Source organism: Pseudophryne corroboree, chromosome 4 (genome assembly GCF_028390025.1).
Source record: "Pseudophryne corroboree isolate aPseCor3 chromosome 4, aPseCor3.hap2, whole genome shotgun sequence".
Classification (NCBI taxonomy): domain Eukaryota; kingdom Metazoa; phylum Chordata; class Amphibia; order Anura; family Myobatrachidae; genus Pseudophryne; species Pseudophryne corroboree.
This window is the reverse complement of record NC_086447.1, coordinates 354,975,950-354,995,699: the sequence shown is the minus strand read 5'-3', so window position 1 is coordinate 354,995,699 and position 19,750 is coordinate 354,975,950. Positions and strand designations below refer to the sequence as shown.

At 46.2% G+C, this 19,750-nt stretch overlaps 1 protein-coding gene across 2 annotated transcripts in view; it reads right to left on the bottom strand.

The window, feature by feature from the left end:
- TFRC (transferrin receptor) overlaps window positions 1–19,409 on the bottom strand; it is a 99,783-nt gene extending 80,374 nt beyond the window's left edge. Inside the window, exons 1-4 of one of the 2 annotated variants that reach the window (XM_063916515.1) lie at window positions 19,188–19,409; window positions 4,031–4,084; window positions 2,709–2,916; window positions 2,273–2,504 (exon numbers count right to left, since the gene is read on the bottom strand). In XM_063916515.1, the coding sequence (XP_063772585.1) occupies window positions 2,273–2,504; window positions 2,709–2,916; window positions 4,031–4,069 (479 nt within the window). In that variant the 5' untranslated portion in view covers window positions 4,070–4,084; window positions 19,188–19,409. The remainder of the gene's footprint in view (window positions 1–2,272; window positions 2,505–2,708; window positions 2,917–4,030; window positions 4,085–19,187) is intronic. The other variant, XM_063916514.1, reaches the window with a different exon arrangement.
- Window positions 19,410–19,750: the final 341 nt, after the last annotated feature.

Genomic DNA, 19,750 nt, shown 5'->3' with positions numbered 1-19,750 from the left:
GGTTATGCTTTGGAGGGGGGACCCCACGCCATTTTTTTTATGATTTTACCGTTCCATCATTAAAAAAAAATTTAAAAAATAATATTTTAAAAAATATATAAATAATATTTGTGCCTCCAAAAAAAAAAAAAAAAAAAAAAAAAGTACCTAATCCCTTCTAATATAAATAGATCTGCTATTCCCCCCCAAAAAAACACAAAAAAAACCATGTTTAAATTTTTTTTATTTGTTTTCACCCTCCAAAGTGTGGCGGATTGAAAATGACGAATTTGCTGTCTAAAAGCCCTGCTGTCGAATTTCCAAACTTGAATTGAATATGCTTTGGTCGAATTGCAGCACTTGTATCATTGCAGAAAAGTCGAATTTGCAAAAATTCGAATTTCAAAAAGTCGAATTTTGAAAGTCCGTTTTTTGGTCGGAAAGCACTGAATTGCATAGGCGATTTTTTTTTTTGGTCGAAAATGACCCGAAATTCGACAATTTCGGGAATTCGACCGCAATTGCATATACCCCTTAGAGTCTAAATGTAAAGTTGGACACAAGTTCTAAGCGCAAAATGCATTTTTCATTTACTGCGCATAGTCAGTAAAAAAAGTGTATGCACTAGTCAATATCAGTGCATCATACCTCTACACAAGCAGTAGAACAGGGAGTGTAGCCCAAGTATAGTACTGGAGTGTCACTCCACTAAGAATTCAGTGATCGCAAAAGCGCGCTATGGCTCGTATTTTACCCAAGAATTCATGGTGGGGATTAAAAAAACAAACAAACTAAAAAAAACGCACAGTCCCTCAGGATGCGCTCTGACCAGCAGCACCGTCAGTCTATTTCAGTCTCCATGACAGCAGAGGGAGGAACTTGGAAGGGGAGGAGACCATGGAGAATGTGCTCTCCCGCCCCGCCATCTGCCCCGCGCGCACATGGCAGGAATCCTACTGTGTGTACTGTAGCTGGGGCTGTGACCTCCGTGGGCCGGCTGGTAACATGAGGAAATCCACGGTGCCCCTCTGGTAAGCTACAGGTGTCAGACTATGGAGGAAGCAGGAAGATGCCAGCGGTAAGTGGTTGGGACAAGAGGCGACTGCAGGTGATACAGTATGAGGGTGACATGGGCACGCTGGAGAAGAATAGGGGGAAGCTCCTGCAGGACCAGATCCGCCCCATGTTCAGTCTCTCTATATTGTAATCGTCTCCTATCATTCTGAGGACTAGACTAAACCACTTTTTACCCTCCCACACGCTCCTCTTCCACGATACCCTATTGGAGCTCCACAGGGCAGAGGAGCTGGGTAGTGCTGGAGGGATGCAAGTACTGCCCTCCCCCTTCCCCTGTGCTCTGCCTGGCGCAAAGCGTATATAGGAGGTTCTATCTAGTGTAATGTGTATAAGCGGCACTACTGAGTGGTGTAATGTGAATTGGCGCTATTATGTGACCACACCACTTCCCCATGAAGCCACACCCCTACATTTTTGCTACGCACCCTCAGCATGCACTGTCCCTGATTTATAATATGGGAGGGGGAGCAGCAATTCACTTTCTGCCAAAAGGGTATCGAAATGTCTAGTTACAGCTGTGGTGCAGTGTCCTGTATGTTACACAGCCCAGCAGCACTGCCACCCCCCCTTGCAACACTTTTGTAGTGTCCAAATCAAGTCTGTGTTTTCATATTTGAATCATCAATAAGATGTTAAAAAACAAAACAAAAACAAAAAAACACACACCTTTATTCCAATGGGAGCCAGAAAACAGGTAGGACCCCAATTTTAAGAAGTGAGCGATCCCTGGGAGCCACTTTCTTTTTGGTTCAATGCACTCACTGAGAATTCCTAGGCAGATTTCAATGTCTGCTGCTGGCAAGGTGACCACTTAGCGGTCTATTTACTAAGCCTTGGATGGAGATAAAGGACCAGCCAGTCAGCTCCTAACTGTCATTTTTCAAACCCAGCCTGTGACATGGCAGCTAGGAGGTGATTGGCTGGTACTTTCTCTGTGCACTGTATCTCCATCCAAGGCTTCGTAAATGTACCCCTAGTCTACGGCAGGGCTCTGTAAAGGAGCAGGTGGTTGAGACCATCTCAGGGATTTTTGTATTTATATAATGTAACCCACACAGAATGTCCCACTGCAGCCCAGGAATTAGAGGAGATACTAGTGAACACGGGTTGAGTGATGCGTGACGGGTTGCGTTTAAGTCTAAAAGGTAATTTTAAAATAGTGTTCACGTACATCTGTTTAAGAGAAATCAACATTAGTAAAACAAAGGTTACTCACTCAATTTTGGTCTCAAAGAGAATATTATCTACTTTACGATCCAAAATAGGCTTCAGATCACTCCAATAAAGAATACTGGGCTTATCCATTTTGCTTTCCACTTGAAAATCATCTTCACCTTCCACGTCATTGTCCACGTCATTAGAATCAATTTTAACTTCAGAGCCAATTGCAGCAGAAGTGGACAGGCACGTCTCATGCCCTCTGTATACCAAGTATCCAATAAGAAATCCTACAAGGCAAATGTTAAGGTTACAAAATAATAAAGTGTGTGTATTATGAAAGCGCAGGCTGTGTTGAAATGTTCATGTTGCTCATCTAATTCTACGACTGATCTTTGAAAATGCTAACATGATGCAGATTTTTCAATATTGCTACTGTAGAATAGGTGTTGGCACCTGTTTAACCAATCAAGTGTGATAAGCGTAGTTCTTACCTATCAAAAACAGAAGAACTGCACCCAGGATTTTAAAGCACCAACTTTTACACCCATTGTTTCTTTGTCTGTGCTGCACAAGATGGTCTCCCAGTGTCTGATCACCACACTCTTCGTCATCTGCTAATTTCATCTCCACTTGACTGCCATCTCCATCGGTCTGCGGTGTCAAACTGAAGCGGGTATACGTCAACGGCACTCTGCCAAACTAAAGAAAAACACATAAAATAAAAATATAATTCAGTACACTATAGAAGAGATTTATGGTGAAGAAAAAAAAACCCGAAAAAAAAAAAAAAAAAAAAAACACAACCTTTGCCAAAAAAGTAGTTAAACTGCTGTGGTATTATTTCAAATCAGTAACCTGAGCAATAAGCAGACAATGGTGGTGAAAGGCCTGACCAGACCAGGCCTACAAAGAAAACCGGACAGTGATTCATAACATGTATAATGGAAAAGCTGCAGAACATATCTTCAAATATACTTCAGCACTTGCCCATTGATAAAGCCAACAACTGGCATGTTGAAGCTTTGCAATTTAGGAAGTTAACATAAAAACAGTATTGGATGACTACTCCATTCAAAGTTTTCCTAAATAACAGATGCATAATATTTTCACTGCTACACTGAGTAGTGTGTAATGCAAACACCAAAAGGAACCCATAATCGAGTGTTTGTAACACAGGTCCCAGTACAAGGTCTGCTGGCCATTGTCCTAGAGCAGCGTCTCTCAAATTCGACCCTCATGAAACCCCAACAGTGCATGTTTCCATGCAAGGTATCCTCAAGAATATTTATTACCACCTGTAGTTCTACTGTGTTAGTCAATTAACACATTTGTGATCCAGCTATATGATGTGGAAAGCATGCCCTGTTAGAGTTCCATGAGGACCAGGCTTGAGATACTGTGCTAAAGAATTGCCCAACAAAAATAGGGAGGGAAGAAAGGCAGTGCAATCCATGAGCCTGGAATTCTTGTGTGGAGCCGACTTGACTCCTAAACTTTAAACCACAATATTAAATGTAATGCAAGGCATGTTTTGCATTTCAAATTATTACAGTTTTAAACTTCGATGTCAAAAGCCACCACTTAGAAAACATAGGTAATCATATTAAAAACTATTTTTTTTGTAAATGAACTTAGTCTGTAAGAGGGCACAATTACTGGACTGCATTTGTTCCTGCTCAATAATTGAGATATAAATGCAACTTTAATTCTATTAACTGACTAGACAATAAGTATGTGCACTGGCAAGGAGCATACATCAATCATCAATGCTGTACATTTACCAATTTCAAAGGGGGGGGGGGGCGACACTTACAAAATTTGTAACCGCAGACCGTGCGCTTTCCATCTTCATCGAAACCGAAAATCCCTACAATTAAGAAAACATTATGCATACATTATGAACGATAATTTTCCACTGTTTGGGAGCAGGTGTCTTGTCTATTAAAATAATTTTTCAATTTAGGTGCCCTTAATGTCTGTGCATGCTGGTACCTGTGGTTCTACAATTGCCAGCATACTGGGATCGGAAGGCTGCTTGTAAAGAATAATATTAACATACCATGGATCCAGCACCGACCACCCCCAGGGGTGTGGGGTATAACCCAAGGCTTGTTGTTGCTAAGGAGGAGGAACCTCATTTTATTTTTTGGTGTCCCCACTTTCCGAGGAATTCCAAGCCTGGGTTGACCAGTTTTTAGGGTTGGTTAATGTGATGTCAGGGGGACCCTCCACTGAGTGTTCCGCTGCTATGACATTATGCCCCTGGCTGGTGCTGGTTGTTGTGTACCCAGGTTTAGAGTTCAGCAACGTTTTCCAACTTTAATGGAGATGGACAGACATCGAACTTGGACAGCCAGATAGCTTAATGACATTTTACCACACAAAACTTTCCTATCACAGGATGTAGTCACATTGTAGTTGACACTGTTAAAATGTCAACAGGCAACATGTGGGCAGGCTAGTGTTTGGGAAGGTTATTGAATAGGGATAGCGGAGATATACTTACCAGAAGGCCAAGGTCTGACCAGGAAGTGATGGCCACATGACTACCGGGACCGGGAAGACTTAGTGCAGCCGACACTGTCAGGAGCAGGTAAGTCACCAATGGGCAACCAAGACTACATGCAGACATTCTTACATGGGGACATTTTACCCTAGTAGAGCACTGGGAAATACCAGCTAGTATGAAAGCCTTCCAACCTAGGCAGTAGCGCAGCTGGAGCCCTAATTTCAGATGGTAAGGCTTTTTGGTTGGTAAATACTATCCCTACAAGACTTAAGGCCTGATTCAGAGGTGGATGCAATGCAGAAGTGGCTGCAAATTTTGTCACAGCCACTACTGTGATGGCTGCAGCTCTGTGACCTAATGCTACAGTCAATGGGCTGTCTACTGAGACACTTATCTGCTGCTCAAATCCGCTTTGGCTGGCACCATCAGTTGGACATGGCTACCCCTGGTGTAGGCAAACCCTGGTCCTCGAGAGCTACCAACAGGTCATGTTTTCCAGGTCTCCTCACAGGATCAAGTAATTAGCTTCATCTGTGGATCTTTTAAAACGTGTTAGTGAGTAATGACTGCACCTGTGCACCCACTAGGTGAGCTGGAAACCATGAAAGGAGGAGTGCCAAGGCCAGTGTATGAATCTTCTGAGACAGATTTACTGGCCTCAGCAGCGTGAATTCCAAAGACATCCTGTGTAATCTGAGGGTTATTCAGATAGCCGACGGTCACACCGTGTGATCAGATACTGCATCTTTGGACGCAGCAGTCCAAAGACACATCTGCTGTGCTTACTGCATCCATCTCTGAATCAGGCCCTTTTTCACTAGCAAATGTTAAGCAGCACTCTCTCATACAAGAAACCCAGGAGTGTGCAAATATTAGATCGAACAGCAGAGTATAAAGCTGTTCAGCTTCAGATCAATACGGCAATGGCAAAACTGGACATGCCCCATTGAAGTATTCATCATTCTTCCTATAAAACACAGTAAGCAGCAGCATTTGTATTTCATAGGGATTCATAGTGGAGCAGCTGACATGTAAATCTAATGAGGCCATACATTAAGCAGCTATCGGGGCAATTCCCCGTTCTGCAGATGGGAATAAGGAGACTGACACTAATCTGCACATTCCCCAATGGACTGTCGATCAATGTCTTCCAATAGATACAGAACAAGAAATTGCATCTTAGATGTATTGCTGGCTTTAGATGATTGGCAACAGGGCAAACATCCACTGACCACAGCAAATACAGTTCCTTTCTGCTTGGAACTTATGTAAGCTGAATGTACTGCAACTCACACGTTACTTCCTTCTCAGGTTTTGTTTTTTTATGACCCAAAAAGAGCTCCGCTAAAAATTTTTTTAAAAAAATGTAAGGACTAGAGCTGGATACACACTAAAGGGCCCACATTGATCGACCCGGATACGGCCAACCCAGCGGCAGGGGGCACCAGCGATGAACGAGCGCAGGACCGCACATCGTTCATCGCTGGTGACTCCACACTCAAAGATATGAACGAGATCTTTCATATCTTTGAGGATTGTCGGCCAGTGTGTAGGGCCTATTAGATTCTGTCCTATCTGGCTGGTTGGAACAAAAATCTGGTAATGTCTGGGAGCAAATGTCACAACCATATGCTCCTGAATTGCAGAAAAAGTGTATAAAAACAGTTCGGCTAAAGCAATCCGATTTAAGCAATTTGTCTAAATGACCAATTTTGCCTGTATTCCAGTGTTTGGAAGCAAATTGTCAATTGTCATTTGCCCCCATACATTACAAAGTCTTTGTTGCAAATAGAAAGATTGGACAGAATTGCATAATTTTTATGCAGTTTAATACTTTGTGAGCCTTGGTCACTGTACAATCCATTTAATAGAGACACAGTAGTATATAATACAATGACAGACAAAATTACTAAGCCAGTCCCAAAACACTTAGAATTAAAGGGGAGGCGTTTACTTGGCAACCATGTGCCCTCCCATAGGGTACTGTGTCAAATATTGCAAAGTTCATGCTACTGAAGAGTCTGTCCTAACAATCAAAACCAGGGTGACATGCCCCTTCCTTGGAAATGGACACCTTCAGGACAGATACTGGGGAAAGCATGAGGGAGAAGCCAGGGCTGCCCTGAAAAGTTACCCGGTTTAGTGCCAAGCCTCCTCCAGCACTTGCTTTACCCCCATGGTATCTCTCACCCATGGCTAAGAGAGAAATCCTATATAATAAGATGCCTCACCTCTATGGTGGGAATTGGTATTTTACACCCCAGTGACCACTAGATGGCCTCAAAGGAGCAATAGAATTGTTGCTTCATTCAGGCAGGCACAGCCGCCACTGACATTTCTGTTATGGTGTATCATCATTTTGATAGGCTGGTAACTAGTCTATTCCACCAATGAGTCTGCAACTAGAAGCAGGAATTTAAAAGAGGGAATATTTATGGTGGTGGAGGGTACAGCAATAATCTTGGTTATAACCACATGAAGTGTGCCTGTGACTGGACTGTCCCTGAAGCTGGGTACACACTTGTTTACTCCTCAGGACTCACCAGATATTGAACAAGTGTGTACTTCGTCCTGACCAATCCATTCACCTAATCCTGGTTAGGTCAAATAAGAACTGACCGTCAACCAACGTTGCAGTGTTTAAGTAGACCAGTGCTGGCAACAGATCTCGGCAGCTCAGCACACGATCTTCAGCATCAGCGGCACTACCCAGCAGCCAGTGTGTTAACAGCTGCTTCAGTTGGGCAAAGCTAGATCCAGATGAATCCAGCCTTGTTGATGTGAAGCTACCAGTCATAGGGGTATATGCAATAGCGGGCGAATCGCGGCATTAGATCCGCCTCTGTGTGATTCGCCCGCTATCGCCAGCCGCAGCCCTGTCGCCGGGACGCTGGTTTCACTATATTCAATGAAAAAACGATTCGCCCCTCCCGCAGGCGGATCCAGGCCAATCGGCGAGCAGTGGGCGTAGTGAATTCGCCTTCCTGCCCAATGGCTGGAACGGTAAAATCAGGGAAAAAAATGGCGTGAGGTCCCCCCTCCAAAGCATAACCAGCCTCGGGCTCATCGAGCTGGTCCTGGTTCTAAAAATGCAGGGGAAAAATCGGGCAGGGATCCCCCGTATTTTTAAAACCAGCACCGGGCTCTGCGCCTGATGCTGGTGCCAAAAATACGGGGGACAAAACGAGTAGGGGTCCCCCGTATTTTTAACACCAGCATCGGGCTCCACTAGCTGGACAGATAATGCCACAGCCGGGGGTCACTTTTATGCCGTGCCCTGCGGCCGTGGCATTAAATATCCAACTAGTCACCCCTGGCCGGGGTACCCTGGGGGAGTGGGGACCCCTTCAATCAAGGGGTCCCCCCCCCCCAGCCACCCAAGGGCCAGGGGTGAAGCCCGAGGCTGTCCCCCCCCATCCAATGGGCTGCGGATGGGAGGGCTGATAGCCTTTGTTGTAAAAAAAAGATATTGTTTTTTCCATTAGTACTACAAGTCCCAGCAAGCCTCCCCCGCAAGCTGGTACTTGGAGAACCACAAGTACCAGCATGCGGGAGAAAAACGGGCCCGCTGGTACCTGTAGTACTACTGAAAAAAAAATACCCAAATAAAAACAGGACACACACACCTTGATAGTAAAACTTTATTTCATACGTCGACACACACATACTTACCTATGTTGACACGCCGACTGCAACGATCTCCGACGATCCGAGGGTACCTGTCAAAAAATTATACTCACCTTCCAGCGTCCGTCCAGAGGTCCAGGTCCAGTGGTAAATCCACGTACTTGGCAAAATAAAAAACGATCAGCGAGCCATACGTACTAGAAAGGAGTGTAATGTTTTCACATTACACTACTTTCTCCCGAATGCCGGGACATCACGTGACTCCTGTCACTGACGTCCCTTCAGCCAATCAGGAAGCGCTACTTCCGTGGCGCTCAGCTGATTGGCTGGACGCCGTCTGTATTCTGACAGCGCCTTGCAAAGCCGCTCCATTACTTTCAATGGTGGGAACTTAGCGGCTAGCGGTGGGGTCACCCGCCGGTCACCGCTGACCGGCGGGTGACCTCACCGCTAGCCGCTAAGTTCCCACCATTGAATATAATGGAGCGGCTTTGCAAGGCGCTGTCACAGCGATCAGCCAATCAGGTGAGCGCAACGAATTTGCGCTTCCTGATTGGCTTAGAGACCTGTCAGTGACAACTGTCACTGTCAGATCTTAATCGTGGAAAGGTGACCCATGTGTCAACATGGGACACCTTTCAGTCCGTTATGGAGCGGGTAAATGCGCTTTCTTTTTTTGCCAAGTACGTGGATTTATCTCTGGAGCCTGTTGAGGTGAGTATATTGATCTTTTATTTTCAGGTACCTTGGGATTCTACATGGAGAAGAGGACCGATGTCGGCGTGTGAACATAGGTAAGTATGTGTGTGTCGGCAGTGTGTAATAAAGTTTTACTGTCGACGGTGTCTGTGTCCTGTTTTTATTTGGGTATTTTTTTTTCAGTAGTACTACAGGTACCAGCGGGCCCGTTTTTCTCCCGCATGCTGGTACTTGTGGTTCTCCAAGTACCAGCTTGCGGGGGAGGCTTGCTGGGACTTGTAGTACTAATGGAAAAAACAATATCTTTTTTTTACAACAAAGGCTATCAGCCCTCCCATCCGCAGCCCATTGGATGGGGGGGGACAGCCTCGGGCTTCACCCCTGGCCCTTGGGTGGCTGGGGGGGGGGGACCCCTTGATTGAAGGGGTCCCCACTCCCCCAGGGTACCCCGGCCAGGGGTGACTAGTTGGATATTTGATGCCACGGCCGCAGGGCACTGTATAAAAGTGACCCCCGGCTGTGGCATTATCTGTCCAGCTAGTGGAGCCCGATGCTGGTGTTAAAAATACGGGGGACCCCTACTCGTTTTGTCCCCCGTATTTTTGGCACCAGCATCAGGCGCAGAGCCCGGTGCTGGTTTTAAAAATACGGGGGATCCCTGCCCGATTTTTCCCCTGCATTTTTAGAACCAGGACCAGCTCAATGAGCCCGAGGCTGGTTATGCTTTGGAGGGGGGACCCCACGCCATTTTTTTTTTCTGATTTTACGTTCCAGCAATAAAAAAAAAAAATATTATTTTAAAAAATATATAAATAATATTTGTGCCTCCCCCAAAAAAAAAAAAAAAACCTAATCCCTTCTAATATAAATAGATCTACTATTCCCCAAAAAAAAAAACACAAAAAAAAACATGTTTAAATTTTTTTTATTGGTTTTCACCCTCCAAAGTGTGGCGGAAGGAAAATCGCGAATTTGCTGTCTAAAAGCACTGCAGGCGAATTTCCAAACTTGCATTGAATATGCTGGAGGCGAATTGCAGCATCTGTACCATTGCAGAAAAGGCGAATTCGGAAAAACGCGAATTGAAAAAAGGCGAATTTTGACGGGCCGTTTTTTTGCGAAAAATGACTGCACTGCATAGGCGAATTGATTTTTGGAGGCGAAAACGGCCCGGAATTCGCCTTTTTTGCCGATTCGCCCGCTATTGCATATACCCCATAGGCTGTGTGCCTGAATCTTGGAGGATCCATTCCCCTTCAGGCCTTACTGCAGAGTGCAACAGCAGGGCAAAGGGCAGCAGTGGTCAGGCTTGTAACGCTGCTCCACGGACACAATGGCAGCGTATCCCACTTTAAAAATGGCTCAGCGAGTTGCCGTTAGTTTGTGGCCCCATTTTTAAAGTTCAAGATAGCCAAGACAAGTCAATCGTGGCTCACCGTATCTTCCCTTCCCCACCCCCTTTAAGACTGCTAATGTTAGCCAGCGCTAGGCAGGGACTGGAATTACAGCGGTGGGAAAGGAGCAGGCAACAGCTCCCGACGCAGGAATATGCCAGCAGCCTGTGCAGTTTAAAACAAATAAAATAGGAGCAAGTAAGCTAAAATAGCCATTCCAGATTGTTTCAAGGGGAGGAGGGGAGGTTGTGTCAATTAAGTGGTTAAATTTGCTAGAAAAAAAATAAAAATTAGCCGACCATTGCTTATAACAAAATATTTATTCATGGGCAATACAATTTATGATCTAGTAGGGCATAAATGTTTTACAGAACTGGCTACACACAAAGATGTGTGCTGAGTGATCTCTTCCCCCCCCCCCCCCCCCCCCACACCACTCCCCAGCGGTGAAGTGAGCAATCTGACTAGATTGTGCCAATCTAGGGTCAGCAACAGCAATGTCCGGGACCGCACATCACTATGGGGCATACACACGGAGAGATGTGTGCTTCTTTTCTAAACAATCTAGTCAGACTGCTTAGAATTGAAGCAGACATTGCTACGTGTGTACGTACCTCCCTTTGAGGGTTGAACTGGTTAATGCCTATAGATTGCAGGCTCGTGAGCAGGGCCCTCTTACCTGTTTATTATCCAATCATATTTTATACCGTTTTGTTTCCCAGTTGTAAAGAACAGAATATGCTGGTGCTATACAAGTAATTATTATTAACATCTCCCAGAGTAAGGGTGTGCTTTGGTTACAGGCACCATGTTCTAATTTAGTAGTCACGTATTCAAAGCATAAGGATATAAAATAGCAGTAAAACAGGTTCTTCCCCCAACTGCCTCAAATGCTGGGCAACAATTCAAACCTGGCACACCTCAAAGCTACAAACTAGAAAGGATTATGGACAGGCCTTTTACAAAGCTGCTTTCCCAAATTTTACACTAATTGTACAGTATGTGATCATTAACAGATTAACCCGTTTAGCAGTGTATCTATTGGTGACTGTATAAAGATAGCACTCTGCTGCCTGCTCCGTTTCCTTTTATGTTAAAGAGCGAAAGAGCGCTCAGTTTGTTTAACGAACTTTTGTTAGGAACGTTTCTAACAATTTATTATATTAACTGTAACACTGGATGGTTTGAGAGATACAGTTCATGTGACCATTCTTTTTCTTTGTGAGTGGCAGCAATTTTCCATTGTATTTAATTGTATCTGGAAAGCCGTTTCTTACTTTTACAACATTGAGTGCAGAGTTCATTAATAATATAGATACAAATAAATCAGAGACTCTACAAGCTTTAATGTTTTGAGCAAAATATTATAGTGCACATATGGTGAGTGGACAGTCTGATTTATATTAAAATAAAGAAAATAATAATCACATACACCCCAGATCTAGGAGTGGCTAGTGCAGTGGATTAAAATATATATATTTTTTTTATACATACCTAATTTACAATCGAAGAGTCTATCAGTTTTAATAATTGAGAACACTGCCCAATAGCTGTTCAAAGACATGGTGAACTTGGTGGGTAGTGTGGGGAAGGACAAAGGGCGTGTTAATGAAAGAGTGAGGAGCAGACCCAATCTCAAGGGCAACTGGGATTTCCCAAAGGATAAACTGCACAGTGATAAAGTACCAACCAACCAGCTCCTAACTGCCATGTTACAGGCTGTGTGTGAAAAAATAAGAATTTACTTACCGATAATTCTATTTCTCGGAGTCCGTAGTGGATGCTGGGGTTCCTGAAAGGACCATGGGGAATAGCGGCTCCGCAGGAGACAGGGCACAAAAAGTAAAGCTTTTCCAGATCAGGTGGTGTGCACTGGCTCCTCCCCCTATGACCCTCCTTCCTCCAGACTCCAGTTAGGTACTGTGCCCGGACGAGCGTACACAATAAGGGAGGATTTTGAATCCCGGGTAAGACTCATACCAGCCACACCAATCACACCGTACAACTTGTGATCTAAACCCAGTTAACAGTATGATAACAGAGGAGCCTCTGAAAGATGGCTCCCTAAACAATAACCCGAATTAGTTAACAATAACTATGTACAAGTATTGCAGATAATCCGCACTTGGGATGGGCGCCCAGCATCCACTACGGACTCCGAGAAATAGAATTATCGGTAAGTAAATTCTTATTTTCTCTATCGTCCTAGTGGATGCTGGGGTTCCTGAAAGGACCATGGGGATTATACCAAAGCTCCCAAACGGGCGGGAGAGTGCGGATGACTCTGCAGCACCGAATGAGAGAACTCCAGGTCCTCCTTTGCCAGGGTATCAAATTTGTAGAATTTTACAAACGTGTTCTCCCCTGACCACGTAGCTGCTCGGCAGAGTTGTAATGCCGAGACCCCTCGGGCAGCCGCCCAAGATGAGCCCACCTTCCTTGTGGAATGGGCCTTAACAGATTTAGGCTGTGGCAGGCCTGCCACAGAATGTGCAAGTTGAATTGTGTTACAAATCCAACGAGCAATCGACTGCTTAGAAGCAGGCGCACCCAACTTGTTGGGTGCATACAGTATAAACAGCGAGTCAGATTTTCTGACTCCAGCCGTCCTTGAAATGTATATTTTTAAAGCTCTGACAACGTCCAACAACTTGGAGTCCTCCAAGTCGCTTGTAGCCGCAGGCACTACAATAGGCTGGTTCAGGTGAAACGCTGATACCACCTTAGGGAGAAAATGCGGACGCGTCCGCAGCTCTGCCCTATCCGAATGGAAAATTAAATAAGGGCTTTTATAAGATAAAGCCGCCAGTTCAGATACTCTCCTGGCGGACGCCAGGGCCAGTAACATAGTCACTTTCCATGTGAGATATTTCAAATCCACATCTTTTAGTGGTTCAAACCAATGGGATTTGAGGAAATCTAAAACTACATTTAGATCCCACGGTGCCACCGGAGGCACCACAGGAGGCTGTATATGCAGTACTCCTTTGACAAAAGTCTGGACCTCAGGAACTGAGGCCAATTCTTTTTGGAAGAATATTGACAGGGCCGAAATTTGAACCTTAATAGATCCCAATTTGAGACCCATAGACAATCCTGATTGCAGGAAATGTAGGAAACGACCCAGTTGAAATTCCTCCGTCGGAGCACTCCGATCCTCGCACCACGCAACATATTTCCGCCAAATGCGGTGATAATGCTTCGCGGTGACTTCCTTTCTTGCCTTAATCAAGGTAGGAATGACTTCTTCTGGAATGCCTTTTCCTTTTAGGATCTGGCGTTCAACCGCCATGCCGTCAAACGCAGCAAGTCTTGGAATAGACACGGTCCCTGCTGAAGCAGGTCCTGTCTTAGAGGTAGAGGCCACGGATCGTCCGTGACCATCTCTTGAAGTTCCGGGTACCAAGACCTTCTTGGCCAATCCGGAGCCACTAGTATCGTTCTTACTCCGCTTTGCCTTATGATTCTCAATACCTTTGGTATGAGAGGCAGAGGAGGAAACACATACACCGACTGGTACACCCAAGGTGTTACCAGCGCGTCCACAGCTATTGCCTGCGGATCTCTTGACCTGGCGCAATACCTGTCCAGTTTTTTGTTGAGGCGAGACGCCATCATGTCCACCATTGGTCTTTCCCAACGGTTTATTAGCATGTGGAAAACTTCTGGATGAAGTCCCCACTCTCCCGGGTGAAGATCGTGTCTGCTGAGGAAGTCTGCTTCCCAGTTGTCCACTCCCGGGATGAACACTGCTGACAGTGCTATCACGTGATTCTCCGCCCAGCGAAGGATCCTGGCAGCTTCTGCCATTGCACTCCTGCTTCTTGTGCCACCCTGTCTGTTTACATGGGCGACTGCCGTGATGTTGTCCGACTGGATCAACACCGGTCTTCCTTGAAGCAGAGGTTCCGCCTGGCTTAGAGCATTGTAGATTGCTCTTAGTTCCAGAATGTTTATGTGAAGAGACTTTTCCAGGCTCGACCTTGCATGGAATCTGCCGAATGGAATTGCTTCGTAAGAAGCCACCATTTTTCCCAGGACTCTTGTGCATTGATGTACAGACACCTTTCCTGGTTTTAGGAGATTCCTGACCAGGTCGGATAACTCCTTGGCTTTTTCCTCGGGAAGAAAAACCTTTTTCTGAACCGTGTCCAGAATCATCCCTAGGAACAGCAGACGAGTTGTCGGCATTAATTGGGATTTTGGAATATTCAGAATCCATCCGTGCTGCTTTAGCACCTCTTGAGATATTGCTAATCCCATCTCTAGCTGTTCTCTGGACCTTGCCCTTATTAGGAGATCGTCCAAGTATGGGATAATTAATACGCCTTTTCTTCGAAGAAGAATCATCATCTCGGCCATTACCTTTGTAAAGACCCGAGGTGCCGTGGACAAACCAAACGGCAGCGTCTGAAACTGATAGTGACAGTTTTGTACAACGAACCTGAGGTACCCCTGGTGTGAGGGGTAAATTGGAACGTGGAGATACGCATCCTTGATGTCCAAGGATACCATAAAGTCCCCTTCTTCCAGGTTCGCTATCACTGCTCTGAGTGACTCCATCTTGAACTTGAACTTCTTTATGTACAGGTTCAAGGACTTCAGATTTAGAATAGGCCTTACCGAGCCATCCGGCTTCGGTACCACAAATAGAGTGGAATAATACCCCTTCCCTTGTTGTAGAAGAGGTACCTTGACTATCACCTGCTGAGAGTACAGCTTGTGAATGGCTTCCAAAACCGTCTCCCTTTCGGAAGGGGACGTTGGTAAAGCAGACTTCAGGAAACGGCGAGGTGGATCTGTCTCTAATTCCAACCTGTACCCCTGAGATATTATCTGCAGGATCCAGGGATCTACCTGCGAGTGAGCCCACTGCGCGCTGTAATTTTTGAGACGACCTCCCACCGTCCCCGAGTCCGCTTGAGAAGCCCCAGCGTCATGCTGAGGCTTTTGTAGAAGCCGGGGAGGGCTTCTGTTCCTGGGAAGGAGCTGCCTGTTGCTGTTTCTTCCCTCGACCTCTGCCTCGTGGCAGATATGAATAGCCCTTTGCTCTCTTATTTTTAAAGGAACGAAAGGGCTGCGGTTGAAAAGTCGGTGCCTTTTTCTGTTGGGGAGTGACTTGAGGTAGAAAGGTGGATTTCCCGGCTGTAGCCGTGGCCACCAAATCTGATAGACCGACTCCAAATAACTCCTCCCCTTTATACGGCAAAACTTCCATATGCCGTTTTGAATCCGCATCGCCTGTCCACTGTCGCGTCCATAAAGCTCTTCTGGCCGAAATGGACATAGCACTTACCCGTGATGCCAGTGTGCAGATATCCCTCTGTGCATCACGCATATAAAGAAATGCATCCTTTATTTGTTCTAACGACAGTAAAATATTGTCCCTGTCCAGGGTATCAATATTTTCAATCAGGGACTCTGACCAAACTACCCCAGCACTGCACATCCAGGCAGACGCTATAGCTGGTCGTAGTATAACACCTGCATGTGTGTATATACTTTTTTGGATATTTTCCATCCTCCTATCTGATGGATCTTTAAGTGCGGCCGTCTCAGGAGAAGGTAACGCCACTTGTTTTGATAAGCGTGTTAGCGCCTTGTCCACCCTAGGAGGTGTTTCCCAGCGCTCCCTAACCTCTGGCGGGAAAGGGTATAATGCCAATAATTTCTTTGAAATTATCAGCTTTTTATCAGGGGCAACCCACGCTTCATCACACACGTCATTTAATTCTTCTGATTCAGGAAAAACTATAGGTAGTTTTTTCACACCCCACATAATACCCTGTTTAGTGGTACCTGTAGTATCAGCTAAATGTAACGCCTCCTTCATTGCCAAAATCATATAACGTGTGGCCCTACTGGAAAATACGGTTGATTCGTCACCGTCACCACTGGAATCAGTGCCTGTGTCTGGGTCTGTGTCGACCGACTGAGGCAAAGGGCGTTTTACCGCCCCTGACGGTGTTTGAGGCGCCTGGACAGGCACTAATTGATTGTCCGGCCGCCTCATGTCGTCAAACGACTGCTTAAGCGAGTTGACGCTATCCCGTAATTCCACAAATAAAGGCATCCATTCTGGTGTCGACCCCCTAGGAGGTGACATCCCCATATTTGGCAATTGCTCCGCCTCCACACCAATATCGTCCTCATACATGTCGACACACACGTACCGACACAGCAGACACACAGGGAATGCTCTAAACGAAGACAGGACCCACTAGCCCTTTGGGGAGACAGAGGGAGAGTCTGCCAGCACACACCAAAAAGCGCTATATATGACAGGGATAGCCTTATAATAAGTGCTCCCTTATAGCTGCTTTATATTTATCAAGATATTGCCATTAAATTTGCCCCCCCTCTCTGTTTTACCCTGTTTCTGTAGTGCAGTGCAGGGGAGAGACCTGGGAGCCGTCCTGACCAGCGGAGCTGTGAGAGGAAATGGCGCCGTGTGCTGAGGAGATAGGCCCCGCCCCTTTTTCGGCGGGCTCGTCTCCCGCTATTTTGTGAATACAGGCAGGGGTTAAATATCTCCATATAGCCTCTGGGGGCTATATGTGAGGTATTTTTAGCCTTTTAATAGGTTTTCATTTGCCTCCCAGGGCGCCCCCCCCCAGCGCCCTGCACCCTCAGTGACTGCGTGTGAAGTGTGCTGAGAGGAAAATGGCGCACAGCTGCAGTGCTGTGCGCTACCTTTAGAAGACTGCAGGAGTCTTCAGCCGCCGATTCTGGACCTCTTCTTACTTCAGCATCTGCAAGGGGGCCGGCGGCGCGGCTCCGGTGACCATCCAGGCTGTACCTGTGATCGTCCCTCTGGAGCTGATGTCCAGTAGCCAAGAAGCCAATCCATCCTGCACGCAGGCGAGTTCACTTCTTCTCCCCTCTGTCCCTCGTTGCAGTGATCCTGTTGCCAGCAGGAATCACTGTAAAATAAAAAACCTAAGCTAAACTTTCTCTAAGCAGCTCTTTATGAGAGCCACCTAGAATTGCACCCTTCTCGGCCGGGCACAAAAATCTAACTGGAGTCTGGAGGAGGGTCATAGGGGGAGGAGCCAGTGCACACCACCTGATCTGGAAAAGCTTTACTTTTTGTGCCCTGTCTCCTGCGGAGCCGCTATTCCCCATGGTCCTTTCAGGAACCCCAGCATCCACTAGGACGATAGAGAAATAACAGTTAGGAGCTGATTGGCTGGTACTTTATCACTGTGCAATTTATCACTCTCCAAGGCTTGATAAATCTGGACTTAAAGCCAGGTACACACTGGGCAACCTCAGTTAGTTAGCAATCAGCGCTATATCGCTGATCGCTAATTAGGGGAGACTGCCAGTGTATACACACTGAACAATATCGTTCAATGACATCATCCCCCACCCCTCCCCGAACATGCAGCTCAAAGATATAGTTAACATAGAACTGCATGTTCTGTAGATCATGGATGAACAACAACCCGCGGGTGCGCACATTGTTCAACCATACACACTGGATGATATGAACGATAGATCTTATAAAAAAAAATATTTAAAAAAAAAATTATCGTTCATATCATCCAGTGTGTTTGGGGCTTAAATCTCACTACAAGGTAACAAATCTAAATACTGAGGAGATCATGCAAACAGGTGTGGTATGGAGGGTCGCAAGAGTTAGGTCAACAGTAAGTAGGTCAATATGGATTCTAGGTCGATTTGACAGTGTCAGCATGAGTTTCTTCACTTTTTTGGTGTCATTTTCTCCGTACAGCGACCGGGAAGCCATGCTTTGGGCAAGGTGCCTCACTCCGCTGCGCTCGGCACAGGTTACCGTTCCCAACTGTAGTCCACATGGATCGTAAAGTATGAAAAAGTAAAAAAAAAAAAAAAAAAACACATACACACACACACACCAAAAAAAAACCTCAATTCAACCTTTTGTCATGTCAACCTAGAAACAATGTCAACCTTACCATCTACCAATAGTGGTCAACCTAGAGACCGGACACCATGCAAACAACCATAATGAAACTAAATTGCAGGTCCCTGCATACTGGCATGCACGCCAGCAGATCCTGCTTCCATGACTGAGTACACAGAGTAGGCCTGTTTAATCTAGAATTCCAAGAATCACATGAAGGTCACATTTCACAACGAGATTGCACTGTACAGTTCCGCAGGCTAAGCCGATTACCAGACTCCCACTACAAACCACACGACTGCCGCGCCATGCAACATACCAATGTGTCTGAGGCTGCAAATTGTATATCTATGGGTCAGTAGCATGCAACAACTACAGCTATTTGGTAAATAACCCAGAATTACTTCCCGCACTCATTGATTTCCCTGTAGTGTTCATTCATTGCCCTGAGCTAACCTCGCACAGCGACCAGTCATTGTGTCATCCTTTGTGAGGAGTATAGTGAATGCCGGCTGCGGGGCGCCCCATTACCCATGCTGCATGTGCAGGGGGTAGCAGGCACGTGTGCTGCCGCCCAGGAGCCGGGGGATAAGAGCAGCGGCGCTCTGTATGCCCCCGGTTTACACGTGACCCGGCGGCGGGGGACAAGGGGAGAGGCAGCAGCTTCCTAGAATAGCACACACCGCGGCGCAGGGGAACCGCAACCTGTCAGACACATGGCGACCTTGGCTACACGGCTCGGGGAGCGGCAGCTCAGTAGCCGGGGAACTCCTACAGCACAGGGACAGATTACTGGGCACATAGAATGAATGGGAAGACCAGCGGGCACTGAACACACAGCCTGGCCGCTTACCGGACGCCTACAGCACGGGAAACGTACAGAGAGCAGCCATGTGCACACTCACCTCCCGTACCGTCCTTTCTCTGACAGGAACTAATGGCTGGCGGCAAGGCTCGTTATACCGCCCCCGATCACGTACACCACTGCAGGCCCGCCCCGATTACGGCAGCAGCATGAGACGCACGGACTTCCTCCCTCCACCCAGGCTGCCCTCCAACTCACACCTGCTGCTGCCGCCCAACCCTCTGCAGATTTCAAGTGTCAAATTTGTGGGCCAAGACTGGTTAACCCTTGCAAAACTACCGCTACTTATTCAAAATGGTAAAATATGGTGTGTGTGCCCACTTACTTTGCTAGTGTATTTCATGCCCAAAACAGCGTTGGACTAGGCAAAATACAAGTGGGCCATAAATATGTAAGTGACCACCCTCTGTTGATTTCAGGTGTCAAATTTGTGGCCCAAAACTAGTTAATCCTTGCAAAACTTTCTGAATAAAAAGCAGGAGCTCGAATAAGAAACTAACTTGTCACCCAGATCAATACTAAATTTTATGTTCATACGCAGGTTTTTACAG